The 17,353-nt window shown below is 37.6% G+C and overlaps 1 protein-coding gene across 17 annotated transcripts in view; it reads right to left on the bottom strand.

Annotated features, from left to right (window-relative positions):
• The window catches only part of caska (calcium/calmodulin-dependent serine protein kinase a), a 198,879-nt gene that overhangs the window by 104,437 nt on the left and 77,089 nt on the right, over positions 1-17,353 (bottom strand). For all 17 annotated transcript variants that reach the window (XM_030125752.1, XM_030125754.1, XM_030125745.1 and 14 more), the window contains exons 3-5: positions 11,524-11,629; positions 5,289-5,366; positions 5,027-5,099 (exon numbers count right to left, since the gene is read on the bottom strand). In XM_030125752.1, coding sequence (XP_029981612.1) covers positions 5,027-5,099; positions 5,289-5,366; positions 11,524-11,629 — 257 coding nt within the window. The remainder of the gene's footprint in view (positions 1-5,026; positions 5,100-5,288; positions 5,367-11,523; positions 11,630-17,353) is intronic.

Here is a 17,353-nt window from a genome sequence, read left to right as displayed (position 1 = left end):
ACCTGCTGTCTTTCAGTTTGCCTCACCTTAGTATACCTGGAGAAAAAAAGTCATACTATTGTTGTAAGGGAAGCTATAGGTGTGCTCTGTGTCATGTTTACATGAAACGTTTTTTACCATGTTTATGAATTCCTCAAGATTCTCAACACGTCAGGATCCTTGCCTTGCAGATCAAAAAAATCAGCATCACCTCAACTTCAGAGCAGAAAGCTATAGCACAAACATCGGATGCACAAGTATTTTCAGGAAAGACTTTGCACTGGCTTTCAGCTCTCAGTCTTGCATATTCAAAACAGAGATGGGCAAACCAATTTTATCACTTTGTGGTGCATCTGCATTCACACCGTCTGTGGCAACGGGAGGGCAAAAGGCCACACACAGATGCACAGAAACAGACACACAAACACAAACAAATCGGTGCTTCTGTCACAGCTGGAGGTCTTTGTTGAAGTGGGGAGGAAGATAAATACTGAGACATCATGGTGATTTATGTACATCGGAATTTGAAATGAATTCAGTGACTTTCATGCATGGAAAGATGTGGTACACTCTCAGTCTAATCCATATTCAACAAGGACAGCTTTGTCACTGATGTGCTGCATGCGTTTGCCGTATATGTTGTGTTTTGTGTGCGTCTCAGTAAAGGGTACATCAGATAAGCCAGAGACAGGAGCTCACAGAGTCACCGCTAAAAGGTGATAATGGAAGTGAACACAAACCCGGACCAATGTCACAGCTGCGTTTGTGGCTCACACACCAGACAGACACGTTTCATTTCCACTGATTTATGGTCTATTGACCTTTTACACAAAACACATTTTGACTTGTTGTGGAAGAAAACACAAGTGTATTTGATATAAGTATTAAAAGTTACTACCATTTAACCGTTTCAGACTCTGGACCTCGGTTTTGTGTGTTTCAACTGTTAACTGTTTTCCTCCTGCCATGAAAAAACTCTATTCTTCATGCATGTGTGTGTATATATATATTTTTTTTTATTTTTATTTATTTTTTTTTTTGTGACGTCAGTCATATATGACATAGTCTTATTAGTAATCTGAGTATTGTACTTAGTGAATAACAGAATATCTTTTTCTAAGCTCCATAACAGTGTCTACAATTACTTATCAGACTAACAGACCAAGACAAAAAGGTATTTTGTTCAAATGTTACTTAAACAGTACATTAGTGGTCAAAGTGCCTGTTGATTATTTTAATGTTGACTGGATAATCAGTTCATTGATTCATTTCTTTTTACTTTAAACGAAAACCAGTTGGTCAGACAACCCTGCACTAAAACAATGAAGCAATGGTTCTAAATATATTCTTAGTTCCAGTAAATGTACTGAAAAGTGAGAGATAGGGCTGTGTATTTGTGCTGAAATGCTGATATGAACTATGAGGAAGTTGAAGAAACCATATCTTTTCAATGTGGGTAAGCCTTTGGCTTTAGCTGCCCCCACATTAACACTATTATGCAGAGATAAAACTGAGGTAATTTAACATTCAGTGAGACAAGCTACACACACTGGTACGGCTGACGAGAACAGGGACGCATATACATATATTTATACACACGCTAATGAAACCTTTAGCCATTTAAGGAATTAAAATGAGCAGATCTGGAAGACAACGTCCAGTTTTCAGCATACTATAGCATAACCAGACAAGGGAAAACTGGCTGCCACATCATGATTACTGTTTTTACTAAAAAGGGAGAAAATGTTATTTACTGCTGTAGATATTTCCTGGGGAAATAAGATCGGGAATAAATAGAGACCTCACTCTCATAAGGAGAAGAGTCAGTGAAAACACACATACACATAACGTATCTGTAAACAGTAGCTATATAATCGTATGCTCCTCTGATCCGACAGGCTAGCTATCACTCACATGTAAACAATGAGACTGTTATTCAGCGGGGATTCAGCACAGCCAAGCGGCAGAGTTAAGACGGACAGATATGAACGTATAGGCTACTGTGACTAATACGTAAGCACAATACTGGGGAGACAGATTGTAATCCTTAAACTGAGAACAGAACTGACTGTGGCAATAAAATATGCATTATGAGCAACTCGGAAAAGGCAGTAAAACACATATAAAAAGAAGTGCTGCAATTGAGCTCGGTGAATATCACATAAAAACCATTAAACTCACAACTGGGGAGGCTGCAGAGGGAATTGTGTTTTGCAATGCTTGTTTGTGAATGTGCAGAGTGCGATAGAGCAGACAAGAGAATCCACTTTGAATGCAAAGCCTTAGTTTGCATAAAATGCTTTCCTCCTATAAAACCTGACTGGCTCTGCTTATTACAGGAAGTGTTGGTATAACTAATAATAATAAAAAAAATACAGAATAAAGATTAACATGTAAGCATATTTCACACATAGGGAAGCATGTAACCAAATATCTACAGCCTGAAGGTGAGGTACTGAAAGCAGTGAGTGAGTGTGTGAAATGTGTGGATCCTACACAGGACAGAGTAATGACAGAGTCAAGCTGAAAGATGACAAACTGTTTTTTTGTGACAATTTTTGCACAATTCCAATGTCAACCCCTGCAATTACACGTGGTAATCACAAAAGGCTGCCATTTAAAGGTCTTGTGTGATATTTTGGATTCAGGGATAATGAAGCAGACAGAAGCACTGTGTAAAATATGCAAAATGAATGACAATGTATGAATGAATCACATAACAATTAACAAAAAAAACTGATATAAAAAAAATAAATAAATCAAAATATCAAATATGGAAATGGTCAGAGATGTACTGATTGTTTTAACAGTTTTCAGTTTTGGATATACGTCAGTTTGCACTGGCTCAGCTGCATAAAATTTAGTTTAGAACAGAACACCCTTCATTGTAATTGTGTGTTCAATGAAATTAGGAACAATAGTTTAGTTTAGTTTATAGAATCCCAATTGCATACAGGTGATTTTCCCAAATTTAGAACTCAGGATACAAAATGTGTTGTTGTGCTGTATTTACAGGACAACAACAGTAAAATATAGAACAATTATATTACATGTGAATTCAATTTCTTATTTGAAATAGTACAAGAATGCTCTGCAGAAAAGTTCATGTATGTGAATGGAGACAGTGGTATGAAACAAAAATGACGTAAAAGACGCATCGACCTACAATAGATGCAACAAGATAAAAAAAAAAAAAAACATACTTTAACAAGATGGAATTGGCGTAACAGAGGTAATGACATAAAAATGTTAGAAACAAGTCAGTAGAAGTGTTAATATTAGGGAAATTCATGATGCATTTTGTAAATTTGGGTCGTGAAGAGACAAAAAGTTGATTTTATGAATGTTGAGCTGAAAAAAGGGAACCACTGAGCTACAACAATGCTGCAACTGTCCTGTAAGGGCTCTACAAAAGCCTTAACATTGTGATAATGAGCCATAAAAACTACATTATACACTCCAAATACTAAGTAAACAAGGAAATGACAAGAGCATACAAACACCTAAGAGATTAATAATTAACATACATACACACATTCGTCACTGAAAGTGAATAACACTGCACATAGAATCTAATTAGTGGAGGTGACTTGTCAAATGAATATAACACATCCCTGTGGTTTTGGTCAGACTGAGCCACAAGTGATCACAAATCTGCTACTGATATAGTATTCATATAGCAATAGCATAGTTCATCCTATTTTTAGCTGTTAGTAATTTGTAAAAAAAAAAAAAATAAAAAAATAAAAAAAAATGGAGCCCTTATACTGAGATTTGTTGGAAAAAGAAAGTTTGTTAACCTGGGGCATCTTTTGAGAAACTGCAAAATGTTAATGTTTAACCCATAAAGACCCAAACATCCACTGGTGACCAAAATCAATTACTGATATAAAAAGTTTAATACCTGTTGATCCACTAATCCCATCAATCCATGTAAATAATTGATGTAAAATACAGTTTGTCATCTTTTCATTGTCATCAGATATGACCCATTTGGACGTTCAGAGGCTCCGTAGTTACTGTGGAAACACAGTCTTCTTCTACAACATTGATTCACCAGTAAAACCCATGGAGTTGGATCAATGACAGTGGATGGAGATGCTTGTTTTTCTGTTCAGTTATTGATATATTTTACTGAAAAAGTCACTTTTTCTTTAGTTTTTTCTGATTCTGACACATTAACCCTCAACTTTAGTATGAGCTTTTATGAACGTCTACATGATCAGTAAATTAAATATAAGAAAATACCTGATTTTCACTAAAGAATGCAAAATACTGAGCATAAAATTAGAATAAATGGTGATAAATTGCTTAAGAAAAACTCATTTGGGAGCCGCCACAAAAATAAAACTACTGGGTCTTTATGGGTTAAAAGTCAATGACAAAGACAAAACACCTGATTCGTTGCAACTCTAGAAATCAGCTTTTATGAAGTAACTCAGCGGTAGAACATTTTTAGATGCAAATGACCTCAGTGAATTGGTTGTAACATAGAGGCCAACACAAACACAGCTGTTTTTTAGACTGTGCACCAGAACAGGCAGTGAGAGCTACATCTGTGATTTTTCTTTGCGTTTTCAAGGTTTTACTTGAACACTGTCACGCATGAGGTAACAAACCAACACCTACAGAGCACCAATAGAAAGCCACTCATTATCCTGTCACAGTGTGCTTTCAGTGAACACAAACTATTAATAATAAAAACCCATACATTCATTAGGACGGCTGCCTGAATGTGGCTCTGGTGACTCTTTTTTTTCAGCAGCTTTACCATTTTTTCCCTTGAAATGACATTAAATATCATCTGTTGCTGTGCGGCTGTGAGTGTAAGTGAACTTGAACTCCAAGTCAGAAACTGCTGGTGCTGCAGATCTGTAACTTTCACAGCAGACAGTTTGTCTTGTCAGAGACAGACCTTAAAGCCAAGTGCAATTCAGCTATCATTAATTTTTTAATGTTTACATCTCTGCTTTTCTACTGGGGTATGTTTAGAATATATTTTACATACACTGGGGGTACTATCCCATGCATTTAAAGTCGTAAATACCTTGACGTCTCGGTGGATGACATTGTTATCGTGGCAATATCGAAGTGCCTCGAGGATCTGTCGCATGTAGTGACTATAAAAGAACACATTACAGTTATTGTTGTGTTGCTGAAATACGACAGCAGCAAATAATAAATAAAACTCTGAACGGTGTTTGTGTAAGTGCGAAGCTGTGAGTCGTATTGAACACAAAAAAAAAAAAACAGCGTGATTGAGCATCTTCAAATAAATAAATAAATCAATCAAGTGCATAAAAGCTCACCTGGCCACTGCTTCGCTGTAGACAAATCCTGCATCTGCCCTCTTTACAATCTCGAAGCACAGGTCTGCTCCATCCATACTAATAAAGACAGAGGCAGAGATTGAAGAAAGAGAGAGAGAAAGAGAGAGAGATGAGGATCAGTGTGGTATAAAGGTCAGGGCAGGAATCTTGGTGAGAGGGAAAGGTCATTCTTATTAAAACTTCAACGCTGGTCGTCTCGATGATTGGCTGAGGAGGTAAAATGGAAGGTGGTGGCCAGTAGAAAAGAGGCTGTAATTATGTCTTTTCTCTGTGAGTTGAGGTGGAAACAGCTATATCAGTACGGCTGGTGAAGATGCTGACAGCAGAGTACTGAAACTGAATAGGAATCTAAAGGTTCAATGTGTGATATTTAGTCTCATCTAGCAGTGAAAATGCAGACTGCATCGTCCGGACTGAGGTTTTGAAGCCAGTAGGTTGTGATTTGGCTGTCAATATGTTGCTTTTTTTGTTGGAGCCAGAATTAACCATATTTGGACAAAAGAGGAGTAACTATATGATCTCCAAGGGTCAGAGGTGAGCTAATGAAATCTGGATGTAGTAATGGACTCTGACCTAAATTTTGAAAAACACATCAAAGCAGTCACAAAATCAGCCTACTATCACCTTAAGAACATCTCAAGGATAAAAGATCCGATGTCTCAGCAGGACCTGGAAAAACTAGTCCATGCATTCATCTTCAGTCGGCTTGATTATTGTAACAGTGTCTTCACAGGTCTACCTAAAAAACCCATTAGACAGCTGCAGCTCATTCAGAACTCTGCTGCTAGAGTCCTCACTAAGACCAGAAAAGCGGACCACATTAGTCCAACTTTGAGGTCCTTCCACTGGCTGTCTGTCCGTCAGAGGATAGACTTTAAAGTTCTGTTGCTGGTCTATAAAGCTCTGAATGGTCTAAGACCAAAATACATCAGTGACCTCCTGACTCAGTAGGAACCCACCAGACCCCTCAGGTCATCTGGATCCAGTCTGTTGTCAGTTCCCAGAGTCAGAACCAGACATGGAGAAGCTGCGTTCAGCTTCTATGCTCCACATGTCTGGAACAAACTTCCAGAAAACCTCCGATCAGCTGAAACACTGAGTTTATTTAAATCCAGGTTAAAGACCCACCTGTTCTCAGCTGCATTTGAATACAGTTTTATTCTTTTAAGCTTAAAGTTTTTATCTGTTTTATCTGCTTATCTGTTTTATCTGTTTACCTAATTTTGTTTTGATTTGTTTGTTTCTTTTTCTCATGCCTATACTTTTTATTGCTTCCATGCTGTAATGCTTTTAATATTTTATGTAACGCACTTTGAATTGTCTTGTACATGAAATGTGCTATATAAATAAACCCGCCTTGCCTTGCCTAATGCTAAACGCTAGCTTACGGACTCTGTAAAATGGTAGCTTCATTGTTAACCACAACAACAGTCGAGGTGTCTTTCAGGAAATAATGCATTTTGTTGAATAAACCGAAACTCTGAAAGTCCAGTGGTTAAGTAAGCTGTAATACAAACCTGTCAATCAAAGCCTGACATGGCAGATGTCATTGCCTTCTATTCTATCTGAGATCTTACTGATGGAGCTATGATCTAAAGACAGACCAATAGATCACATATTACAGGTTCAAAAGAACAAGGATAACAAGTCTTGGAAAAAAATCATTGACTTAACAGTTAAAGAGAGATATTCAATGTAAATGTATGTGAGCTAACTCTAGTGGCCATAAGTGGTATTACAACTTTAGTATACTCCAACACAGAGGGAGGCAACTCCACTCCTCGAGGGCCAGTATCCTGAATGTTTTAGATATTTCCCACTTCCAGCACATCTTGTTCAATAAATGATCAGTTCATCATCAACCTCCGCAGAAGCCTGATAATGATGTAATGGCTTCCAGGTGTGATGGAAAAGGGAAATATCAAAAACATGCAGGACATTGGCACTCGAGGACCAGAGTTGCCCACCGCTGCTCCAACATAAGCTCCATTTTGGAGTTGAGGCCTTACCCCTTAGTCCACACTAAAATAGTAGATGACTTTAATGTACCTTACTGCCATATACCACCTACTGTGAGGCTTAAAACAGAAGAGGAAGTCCATTCAAATCTGGAGTAAAAAAAAAAAAAATCTGTGGAAGGCAACCCACTGTCAATAGAAGTGACTCATTCCACGCCAACGAAACCATTTCTGTTTTTGTGTGATTATACATGAATGAAACTATTATGCACATCAAGTTCCAATTCTCCTAAAATTTACACATTAGCTGTTTAATAGTGAGTTCATTCTTTCCTGATAAATGTCAGTATGTCATTTCACTGACTCGCAGTTGAAACTATGACAAAAGTTGTGAAGTAGCGTGGGATCATTAGAGTTGCTTTCAGTGCTAATGAAACTCTCTGATGTTACTCAGGCAGAAGTCATATTTCCAAGCGTGGAAATGCATTAAAGGTTTATTCAGATCACATTAAATGATGCCTACTCACATTATGACTGTTTTCATTCTAATAAAATAACTTTTATTCAGTGAAGATGACATCAATGCCAAGTTACCAAATAAAGCAGGCTGTTGATACTGAATAAGAATACAGATGTCTCTGAATTTAACCATCACTACAAACACTGACTCTAAATGCACAAGTCTAAAAAAATACACCACATAAACCCAGTCATTTTAGATAGCCTTTGGTGTTAATGTTTTTTTTCATACTGTGTTTTTATGTTATGGGTCCTTTCACACATAATGGAATACTCCAGTATGAAAGTCTCTGCCTTAACAATGCCCATTTTTTCTGAGCTCTTTTACCACTAAAGAAAAAAAAAAAGACATTGACCAACGATGTTATGGAAAATGAACATCATGTCACTGTAACAATGGTGGGTCAGCTGATTGAGCTTTCTGCTATCATATATTATTTAGTAAATAATGTATTACCTTACAGGAGGGAGCCGCTCTGTGTAGCATTTTACCTGGACAAAGAGGACTCAGAGTAACCTGTTAAACCCTGGACCATTTGTTTCTCGTCGGAATCATTTCAGTGTAACACAAAACAATGGATTAGCTGATAGTGCTGCAAAAATGAATCAGTTAAGTTGATCCACATTGATTCTATTCCTTGGGGTCAATTTGATCCCATTCCACTGCCTTCGTCTATGGGATGTGGATGTGGAAGGCAGTGGAAGGGTTTTTAAAAGAGTTGGCAACGAATTCGGCAGTCTATTCATTGGGTCTTTAGCACGTCAGTATTCAGGCATACCCACACGCCGTGTAGTATAACAGAGGAAAACACAGAGCAGCATGACTGAACTGAGGCGTCAGATACCGGGCCAGATTTTTAAAGCTAGGTTTACACTATGTTCACGGTGGCCACAGCAGCCCCGTTTGGCTGAAATGTAGTGTGCCGTTTACGTAACAAAACTTGAATGGAGAAAAAAAATGGCCAAAATCCCACAGTGCTCTACGTTTCAGGCAAATCGCACTGCAATGACCACAGGAACATAATGTAAACCTAGTTTAAGATAGCCTACGTGCCGTGATTATCTTAGCCCACTAGCTAGTTAGACACTATTGTCGTAATTATAACATTTTCATCCACCTCTGTTTATCAGGCCACCAGATTAACATTACTTATCATTGACAGGAACTAATACATACAATGCTAGCTTGATAGCCTATAATCAGAGTTGGTTGAAGACTATAGCATGCTAGTCTCTAGCCATAACAAGTCTAGGTTGCAGGCTAACTATACCCAAAACCACTGCAGGGATGTAATAATTAGTGACTTGTCTGAAGCTAATATTGCTTTGGGTTAAATACTGATCTTTGAGAATTTTGTCTTCTGTGTTTATCCGATGAATCGATTAATTTTTAAAATAATCTACAGGTTAATCAATTATTAAAGTTATCATTAGTTGCAGCCCTATTAGCCAATCACAGAAGTATCCTTCATATGAAGTCAATTTATGATCATAAAACAACAAGGGTAAGAAAATTTTGCCGTCATCACTTCCTAATGCAACCTTTAATTTTACTCTTCTTAAGCTCATTCAGTAAGTTTTCGTGGTAGAAAAATAATACTTGTACTGTTGGATCTGCTTATTGTTAGCTCTTAGCGTCACATTGGTTTGTTGTTTTATGAAACCATTCAGGACATTCTGGATACCGGTCTATTATTTGCCCATTTAAGTGTTTTTTTAGGTTGTCTGTGAATTGGTTTTGTTGAGCTTTTAGCTGACTTTCTTCTTGTTACGTGGACATAATAGCATGTGCATATTGCTACAAGCATCATGTAGCATTACCACGGCAACGCAGACAGAGCAGCCTCCAGTACCAGGGGCTTAAGAGGCTATGACACTAAGGTATACACATGTCAATGCTCAAGATGATGCTGAATTTAGCATCCTCTGTAGGATGAGCTGGTGTGAATCCATTCAGACGTTTTATTGAACAGATGTTGCAACTTTACATCTCCAGTGGTCTGATATGAAACATTCACAGGCGATTGTTTCAGGTTTTCATGCCATGTATTTGTCACATCCCCAATTTTCATATCACAGAAAAACTTTCAGTTAGGGACTCCACATACTGTTCATACAAGAGAGAGCTACCGACTTTATGACACCTAACTTTAAGTACCTCCACATTTTCAACACACTATAAATCTAGATACACAATGAAAGAATTGAGCTCTCCTTTGAGAATCTATGAGCCAACCTGGATTTGTCTGGAATTTAATTTAAAAGCGGGAGACAGTGGCAGTGAGATAATTTCACACTATGCTCCCCCCATTTGAGAATGAATCTCTGGGATTGTATAAAAGAGTGAATAAAATCACCTAATCTTTTAATAAACTCAGTAAGAGTTCGTGTCAAACAAATCTGAAGTGTAAAAATCGAGCTCAAATGTGTGCTTTTCAGAAAACGTGAATATTTGCACATGGTTGAGCTAGCTTTCAGGATGGGAGGTTGTTGTTGCTGCAGCAGCGGTGATGTTTAGTGATTCTGCATTTTTTAAGACAATCCCTCCGGAGTAATTTATGATAAAGACACAGCTCTAACAATGACAGATTCTCAGCCTGGTTACAAGGCAGGTTCGAGCCAGCGGTGACATCATGTCTCAAAGCACAGAAAAGTCTTACCATCAAAACGCCACTGGAGACGGACCTTAAAGATGTGGCCATTGGGCTCCTGAACACTGCTATTGTATAGTCCTGTTGACCCTGGCTTCTTATACAACCATACTGAACATACATAATGAATTAATTGACAACCACATCCTGAGAATTTCTTCACTCCCACTGACCCAGCCATTTAGCTGCAGCAGATTCTGTTCCCATTCTTCCCCCAATTACTGAAACCTACTCTTTATCACCACCAAAACTCTGCACCAATTAAACAGGGCTCTTATATAGGTCTTATTTCATTTCCTTACATTTAGGCCAGCTTGATTAACCAGTGGTGAGACCTGTGAGACACATTACGCTGTCTGACTTTATCTACCTATTTACCCGGGTATCTGTTCAGCACCGTATCAGATCTACCTGCGATGCTGTATGTGCATTAGTGTGTGTTTGCATGCACACTATAAACAGACGCTTCTGCACAAATGAACACCAAAACCATGAAAATCCCCAGGAGCTCACATTTCCTTGAAAGTTTTTTTTCCCCCTGCATCGAGCCATATAACTATGCACTTGCCTGTTCAGTGATAACAGAATTAAATGATAAAGGAATTAGTTCCAGAAGAACGAGAACGATGAAGATACAGAGCAGGCTGGGAGAGAAAGCACAGCTTTGAGAAAAGCTAGAGGTAGCAGCAAGTGTGAAATCTTAATCTCATCTCCTTCCCTTCGTATATACAGTCATGTGCTCACCCTCTGCACACAGTACTCCCCGTTTTCTTTATTCTTACCCACCCCCATCCTCAGCTAACAAGCTTTCTCATATCAGCACTGATTATATAAAACCGCCGCAGGGCTCGCTTTCTCTCCGTCCTGCTATTGCTTCAACCTGCAACGTTGTCATCCTATTTTTTGTCTTTTTCCTTCTTTACTTCGATGCCCACTTCACCAACTCACATTCTTCCAACTCCAACCTTTTCTCCCATGCACCTCCACCCTCTCATGCTGGCACACCCTTTTTTTTTCTCCTCCCTTAACACTCTGCGTTGTTGTGAGGTTTTCTAGAGTGTATTCAAAGGTAGACGCTGGACTTACAACTCGAAAACCATGTAGAGCATCCCATCTGAGCTGTAGGTCTCCAGTAGCTCCACGATGTGAGGGTGTTTCAGCATGTGACAGATACTGGCCTCCCGCTTCAGATCTGCAAATACACAGTATCAGAATCAGTATCACAAAACTTTATTAATCTCAGGGAAATTATTAGGTGGTACAGTCACTCCATTCAAGCATAATAAAAGTAGTGTGTAAGAAATTCTCAATACAAAAAAAAAAAAAAAAAAAAAAAAAAAAAATATATATATATATATATATATATATATATATATATATATATATATATATATATAAGAGCTGTCAAAATGAAGGTGTTAACGTGGCTTAATCCATCATCATGATTAATCTGATTAAAAATTTTAATACAATTAACCCATCTGAAGCACAGAATGACTAAACGTCTCTGCCAACGCATTTTGGGCAGTTTGTCCAAGTAGAGTTACTGTCACACATGCACAAATATGCAGTCGATCCAGTAGTGACAGGCAGCAGAACCAACCCATAAAGATGGAGGACAATAAAAAGCACGTTGGTCCTCTGGATGGGAAATATGAGGACAAAAAAAACCCAAGATGGAACGGTTGTTTCATTTCAAGTTGTTTTGTTGAAAATTGCTGAAGGTGTTTAATAAACATATTAAGAACATATATATTCCCTTCTTTCTTGAGTCTGTTTGCTCATGCAAAATGAAATGTCATTAATATAGATTAAAAATGAATGATATTTAATCATGATTAATTAAAATTAATCCACAGCAACCCTGTGATTAATCTGATTAAAAATTTTAATCGTTTGACAGCACTAATATTGATACCAAATATACATTAAAACACTGTATTAAGACACAAAATTAAAACTAATTTGTACAATATGTACTAGACTAGTGGTTCTCAAACTTTTTTCAATTGAGTAACCCCTTAAGTACATTTTTTGAGCTAAGTACCCCCAACTCTAGCTTCAGCATCCTTGATATAATGGTGAAACTTTTGAGGCTCTGCCTTGGCCTCCTTTGGTGTTTCATGCGTGTTGTTGCCATGTTGCTTTGATCACAAGTCCATAGTTTTACCTGACACTCGCTTGACAAGTGATGATGATTGAAATGTGGTGTAACTTCACACTGGGTCAAACTATTCTGACATCGGGGGTAAGGGGGCCTCAGAGTTTTTAAAAATATTGAAATTAAATAAGGTCAGGAGTGTTAATTTTATTACTAAATGTATTTATTGTGTTTTATTTTTCACGTACCCCCATTTGAGAAAGCCTGTACTAGACAATATTTTAACAATTTTATGATTACAGAAATATACATAAGTTAGTTAAACAGTCTTATGAGGTTATAAGATGGAGTTTAACAGTCATGGTTAGTATATGCAACAAGAAAAAAAAAATACATATAGTTAAAAATAATCCATGTTTATCTGCATTGAACTGAATGACAAGGCCAAAAATATCATCATAATACTTTTACTTATCAATAGCCACCATGAAAACTATATCAAACTGTTACATGTTTTTAATTTTTTTTATTGAAGATATCAAGGCTTGGAAGTATAATGAGAGAACTACAAGAGACTACACTACCCATGTATTCACTAACATTCACAATTTCTTGACACAAATATCTACAAATACATAAATCCTCATTATACATGCATAGGATCACAGTAAAGTTCATGCTAATCTTCAATTAGGACTTTGAGAGCTAAAAAGCACAATGTGGGAATCAAAAAAAGTTACAGTGAAGTTGTTGTATGATTGTTATCAAGAAAGACACTTTAAAAACACAGAATATGAAAGACACAGAACAACAGCACACACCCTAAAGGAATGAATGTGATTTATATTCACAAGACAAATACTAAAACAGGGTATGTGTAAGTTTGAAGAAGCCTTTTGATCAAATTTAGGACCTTACATAACAGTACAACAGTTCTTATAGTTATTGCTTTGAACCATCTTAACCATGTTTCAATCCAGTTAACGTTACATTTCCGTTTAACTGTGACTAATGTTTCTGCTAGTGGTGTTTAAGTTTCTAAAGCTAAAGGTTGTAAACCTTAACGATTGTTGGTGTCTACTCAGTTCCACCTCTGTTATGATAAAAACTTACCACAAATTTGACAAATTCTTTATAAGGATTTCCAAAGCAAATACAGCGATGTCATTTATTGTGTCTGTGGAATTTGTAAGACCAATATGTCCCAGATTTAGGGATTCATGGTCAGTTTTAGGGACAATAAAGGCCTTAATTTAGGAAAATCACAATTAAGACCTTTAAGGATTCCTCAGCACCCTGTAAAATAATTCATACAAATCTTACAAGATGAATAATACTAAGTGAATAAGTAAGTATCTAAAGTCTAAAGGCTTGTTTTGATATGACATACTGGTCATATCGAACAGCCTTATGCTGGTCCCACTAATCCCAAAGTGAAGTCAACCATTACTGTGTATTTGGGGGTACAACCACAGTGCTATCAAATGTTCTGAGTCATAAAAATCTGATCTGCTTTGGCACAGTCATGTCACAGGACAGTCCATTTACTGCCCTGATGTTCAACATAATGAAACAAATCTGGCAACACCTTCCTAATTTAAAAGACATCCACTCTAGTACCTCTGCCATCTCATCTCTGAAACGCTTACATGAATCTTTCTGCACCAGTCTAAGTACTTGACCCCTGCGGCTTCACATCTTGCCATTTCAGATGATCCTGCCTGCCTTAGGGGTTTTCTACAGCTTAGCTCTTACTGTTAGCAGAAACTGATAAGCAAAAAGCATAGTCTTGGATATGAGCCGCGCTCCAGAAAAGCCGTGATGATGACTCATCTGCAGGAGTGTCTCATATGCAAATTGAGAACAAGTCTTCACTGTTCTTCAGTGATGTTTGTTTGTATCCCTCCCATTCTTGTCGATCTGCATCTGGTGCCTGCCAATAAGCATCTACCACTTAAACTGGTTCCTAATGAACAGGAGGGTTAATGGAGGGGTTTACTGAAGCTGAAAAGAACAAGGCGTGCTGGGTGTTCAGAGAAATCACTAGGGGAGAGCTGACAGACAGCATGTCAAACCAGGAAAAAAACTGTACAAAGCCTTCAACAAATGGCACTAAAAGAAAAGTACATCTTCCATTTTAATATTAAAAGTAAAAGGTGACTTGCAATGATTTGAGTGCTGGAGTGCTGATAGGGATGATAGGAACGGAGGGAAAAAGAAACACTTTTCTTTCTTCCATCCAGTCTCTCTTTATTGTGATATATGAATTCATATTTAATGCAAATCCATTGTATTCCTTTGCCTTTTTTGAGCTGAGGGTCTTAGGGGACTAAGGAAAGAACAGACGTCGACTCATCCTAAACCATGCAACATAAAAAGACATCAAACCCTGCAGAAAATACTAAAGAGCATTAACTTCAGATGTCCTCAACTCCAGCTGAAATCGCCACACAGCTCAAATAAACATGTGCAGTATAAATGACAAGAGGCACTCCCCTGGAGCCGATAAACGCATGAACGTGAACACTGAAGGGAAAAAAAGGCGAGACTTAATAGATGTTTCCGCAACAATATCAGAGGAGCGTGCAATCACAGCCACGCACACACATATCCATGTGAACTATAATGATAAGTTACTGTATTGTTCTGCTTTGTCTGCAGTGACATTTAATTAAGCTCCAAGTCGAAGCCATGGGCCACTTGTGGTGCTGAGAGCCTCGGTGCTAACATTAAGCTAATCCTCAGAGGACAGGCATGAGGCGTGGGCTAGCTTTAACATGATGCTAATGCTGCTAAAGCCCGGATAAGTGGCTACCTTAAGGGCATTGCAGTGTGCAATATTTAATGTCATCTGGTGAGCTTGCAGCTCGTGTCAGTCACTATAACTTCTGCTGCAGATTATGAAAGATACTTCAAAGGATGAGAAGCAAATTAGCAAATCTGCACAGCTCAGAAAAACACTGAGGGGAAGAATTTTCTGTGCTTTTTAGTATAACTTCAGCTCTGAACCCTCCATCCACTGCATAATTTCAAGATAGGTTTAAAACAGGACAAGGGCTGTGGATGGTTTATATATATATACAGATAAACCGTGTGTGTGTGTGTGTGTGTGTGTGTGCGCGCGCGCGTCTGGAGTTGTTCATGACATGACATGAAAAAGAGAGAATCACAAGGCACGTATGCCACAGAGGGCTCTTTTGAAGTGGAAGGTTTTCTTCATTTAGAATCCCCCGAAGTGGATGTTAGTGAGAGGGAGGATCAATGCAAGTGCAAGTAAGGATGGGGGAAATCCCTGAGCGGTGATGTTAGATAGATCTCTAAGGTTAGAAGGGATGTACCGATCCTGAACTGATATCGGATATTGGTCAGATGCTGAATCCTCATGGATCGAGTATCAGTGACAGTGGCTCGGATCCAGAGGCTGATCTATGTCGCACAAATCTATGTGCATACTATATTATCAATTTAAAGAATTATCAAGCAAGCAGACAGAAAACAATAACATCAGAACTTAATCATTAAAACATGTGACTTAATTTCACATGATTTTATGTATTTATTTGTTACATGTAGTTTTAGAGTTGAACTTGATGTTGCTTTACATTTAAAATACAGAAGGATCCCTGTCCATACAGTGAAAAACACTGCTTGTACTCAAAAGTTAAACTGGTTTTGGATTGATATTCCCATATACGGCTCAGTGTTGTTGACAGACTCCCCCTGGGCTGAGGCAGGTGGGACACTCACCTCTTAAAAGAGGGTGTCAGCATTCATTATATATATATATATATATATATATATATATATATATATATACACATATGTAAAGTTCATTATGTAAAAATATCTCTAAGTCTAGGCCCTTCCTCAAAGTTGAGGATGATTTGAAGTGTTAAAATCCTGAAAATTATAGAACGTTTGATAGTTTTGAGCAAAGGCGACGTGGTTTAAGAGATTTATGTAGGAAAAAATATGACGGTGCAGAAAGTGTCAGTAGTGTATAATAGATCTGTAGAAGTGTAGAAGTGTAACTGATATTAGTTTAAAACAGTAGATGGTATACTGAACCATTTTCAACCCCTGAAATTCAGTAAAAGTATTAACACCAGTATTGCCAGACTGTATCACAGAACAGTCCTAACATTTAGTTTACAGCTCATGAAACTAGACTGGAAACAAATGTAATGCAACACTGTTTTCTGCCACAATATCTCTGTTACAGAAACAGGGGACTGAATAAGCGGTCTGGTTGTTCATCATTATATAAAGATATAAATTCTAAACATGCAGTAGCGAAATCTTTAATTTGATCTGTTTGTGGACAGTAAAACCTAACAGGATGCTACTGAAACTGTGGTGTGTAGATGAAATCAGAAAAATATTCATTCTCATTCTGAACGTAGACATACAGTTTTCAGTTTTAATATTTTTTTTTATCCTTATGAAGCCCAAGAAGTCACATAACCCATCTTTGTTGAAATGGGAGGGTCATCTTCAGCCCAGGAGATGTTGTAATTTCTATTAATTCTTTTAGCTTTTAAAAACAGACAAAAAAGAAGCATTTCCTGTCGTGTCACGTCCAACTTTGCACTTACTTGATACATCTTGAAAATGTCAAGCCAATTAACTTATAAAAGAATCCAGTATTTTTGCATATGACTAATTTTGCTATTGTGCATGTACTACATTGGTACTGGGTAAACACATGATAAACCAACAGCAAAAGAATCCAGGCATGTATTCATGTTGATGATACATTGGTGAATACGGTGCCAAAAGTATCCCCTTCCAAGTGTTTATTTATACCATCGTGCT

This window comes from Sphaeramia orbicularis, chromosome 21 (assembly GCF_902148855.1).
Source record: "Sphaeramia orbicularis chromosome 21, fSphaOr1.1, whole genome shotgun sequence".
Taxonomy (NCBI): Eukaryota; Metazoa; Chordata; class Actinopteri; order Kurtiformes; family Apogonidae; genus Sphaeramia; species Sphaeramia orbicularis.
Note: the sequence above shows the minus strand (reverse complement) of the source record. Positions and strands in the feature narration are given on the sequence as shown.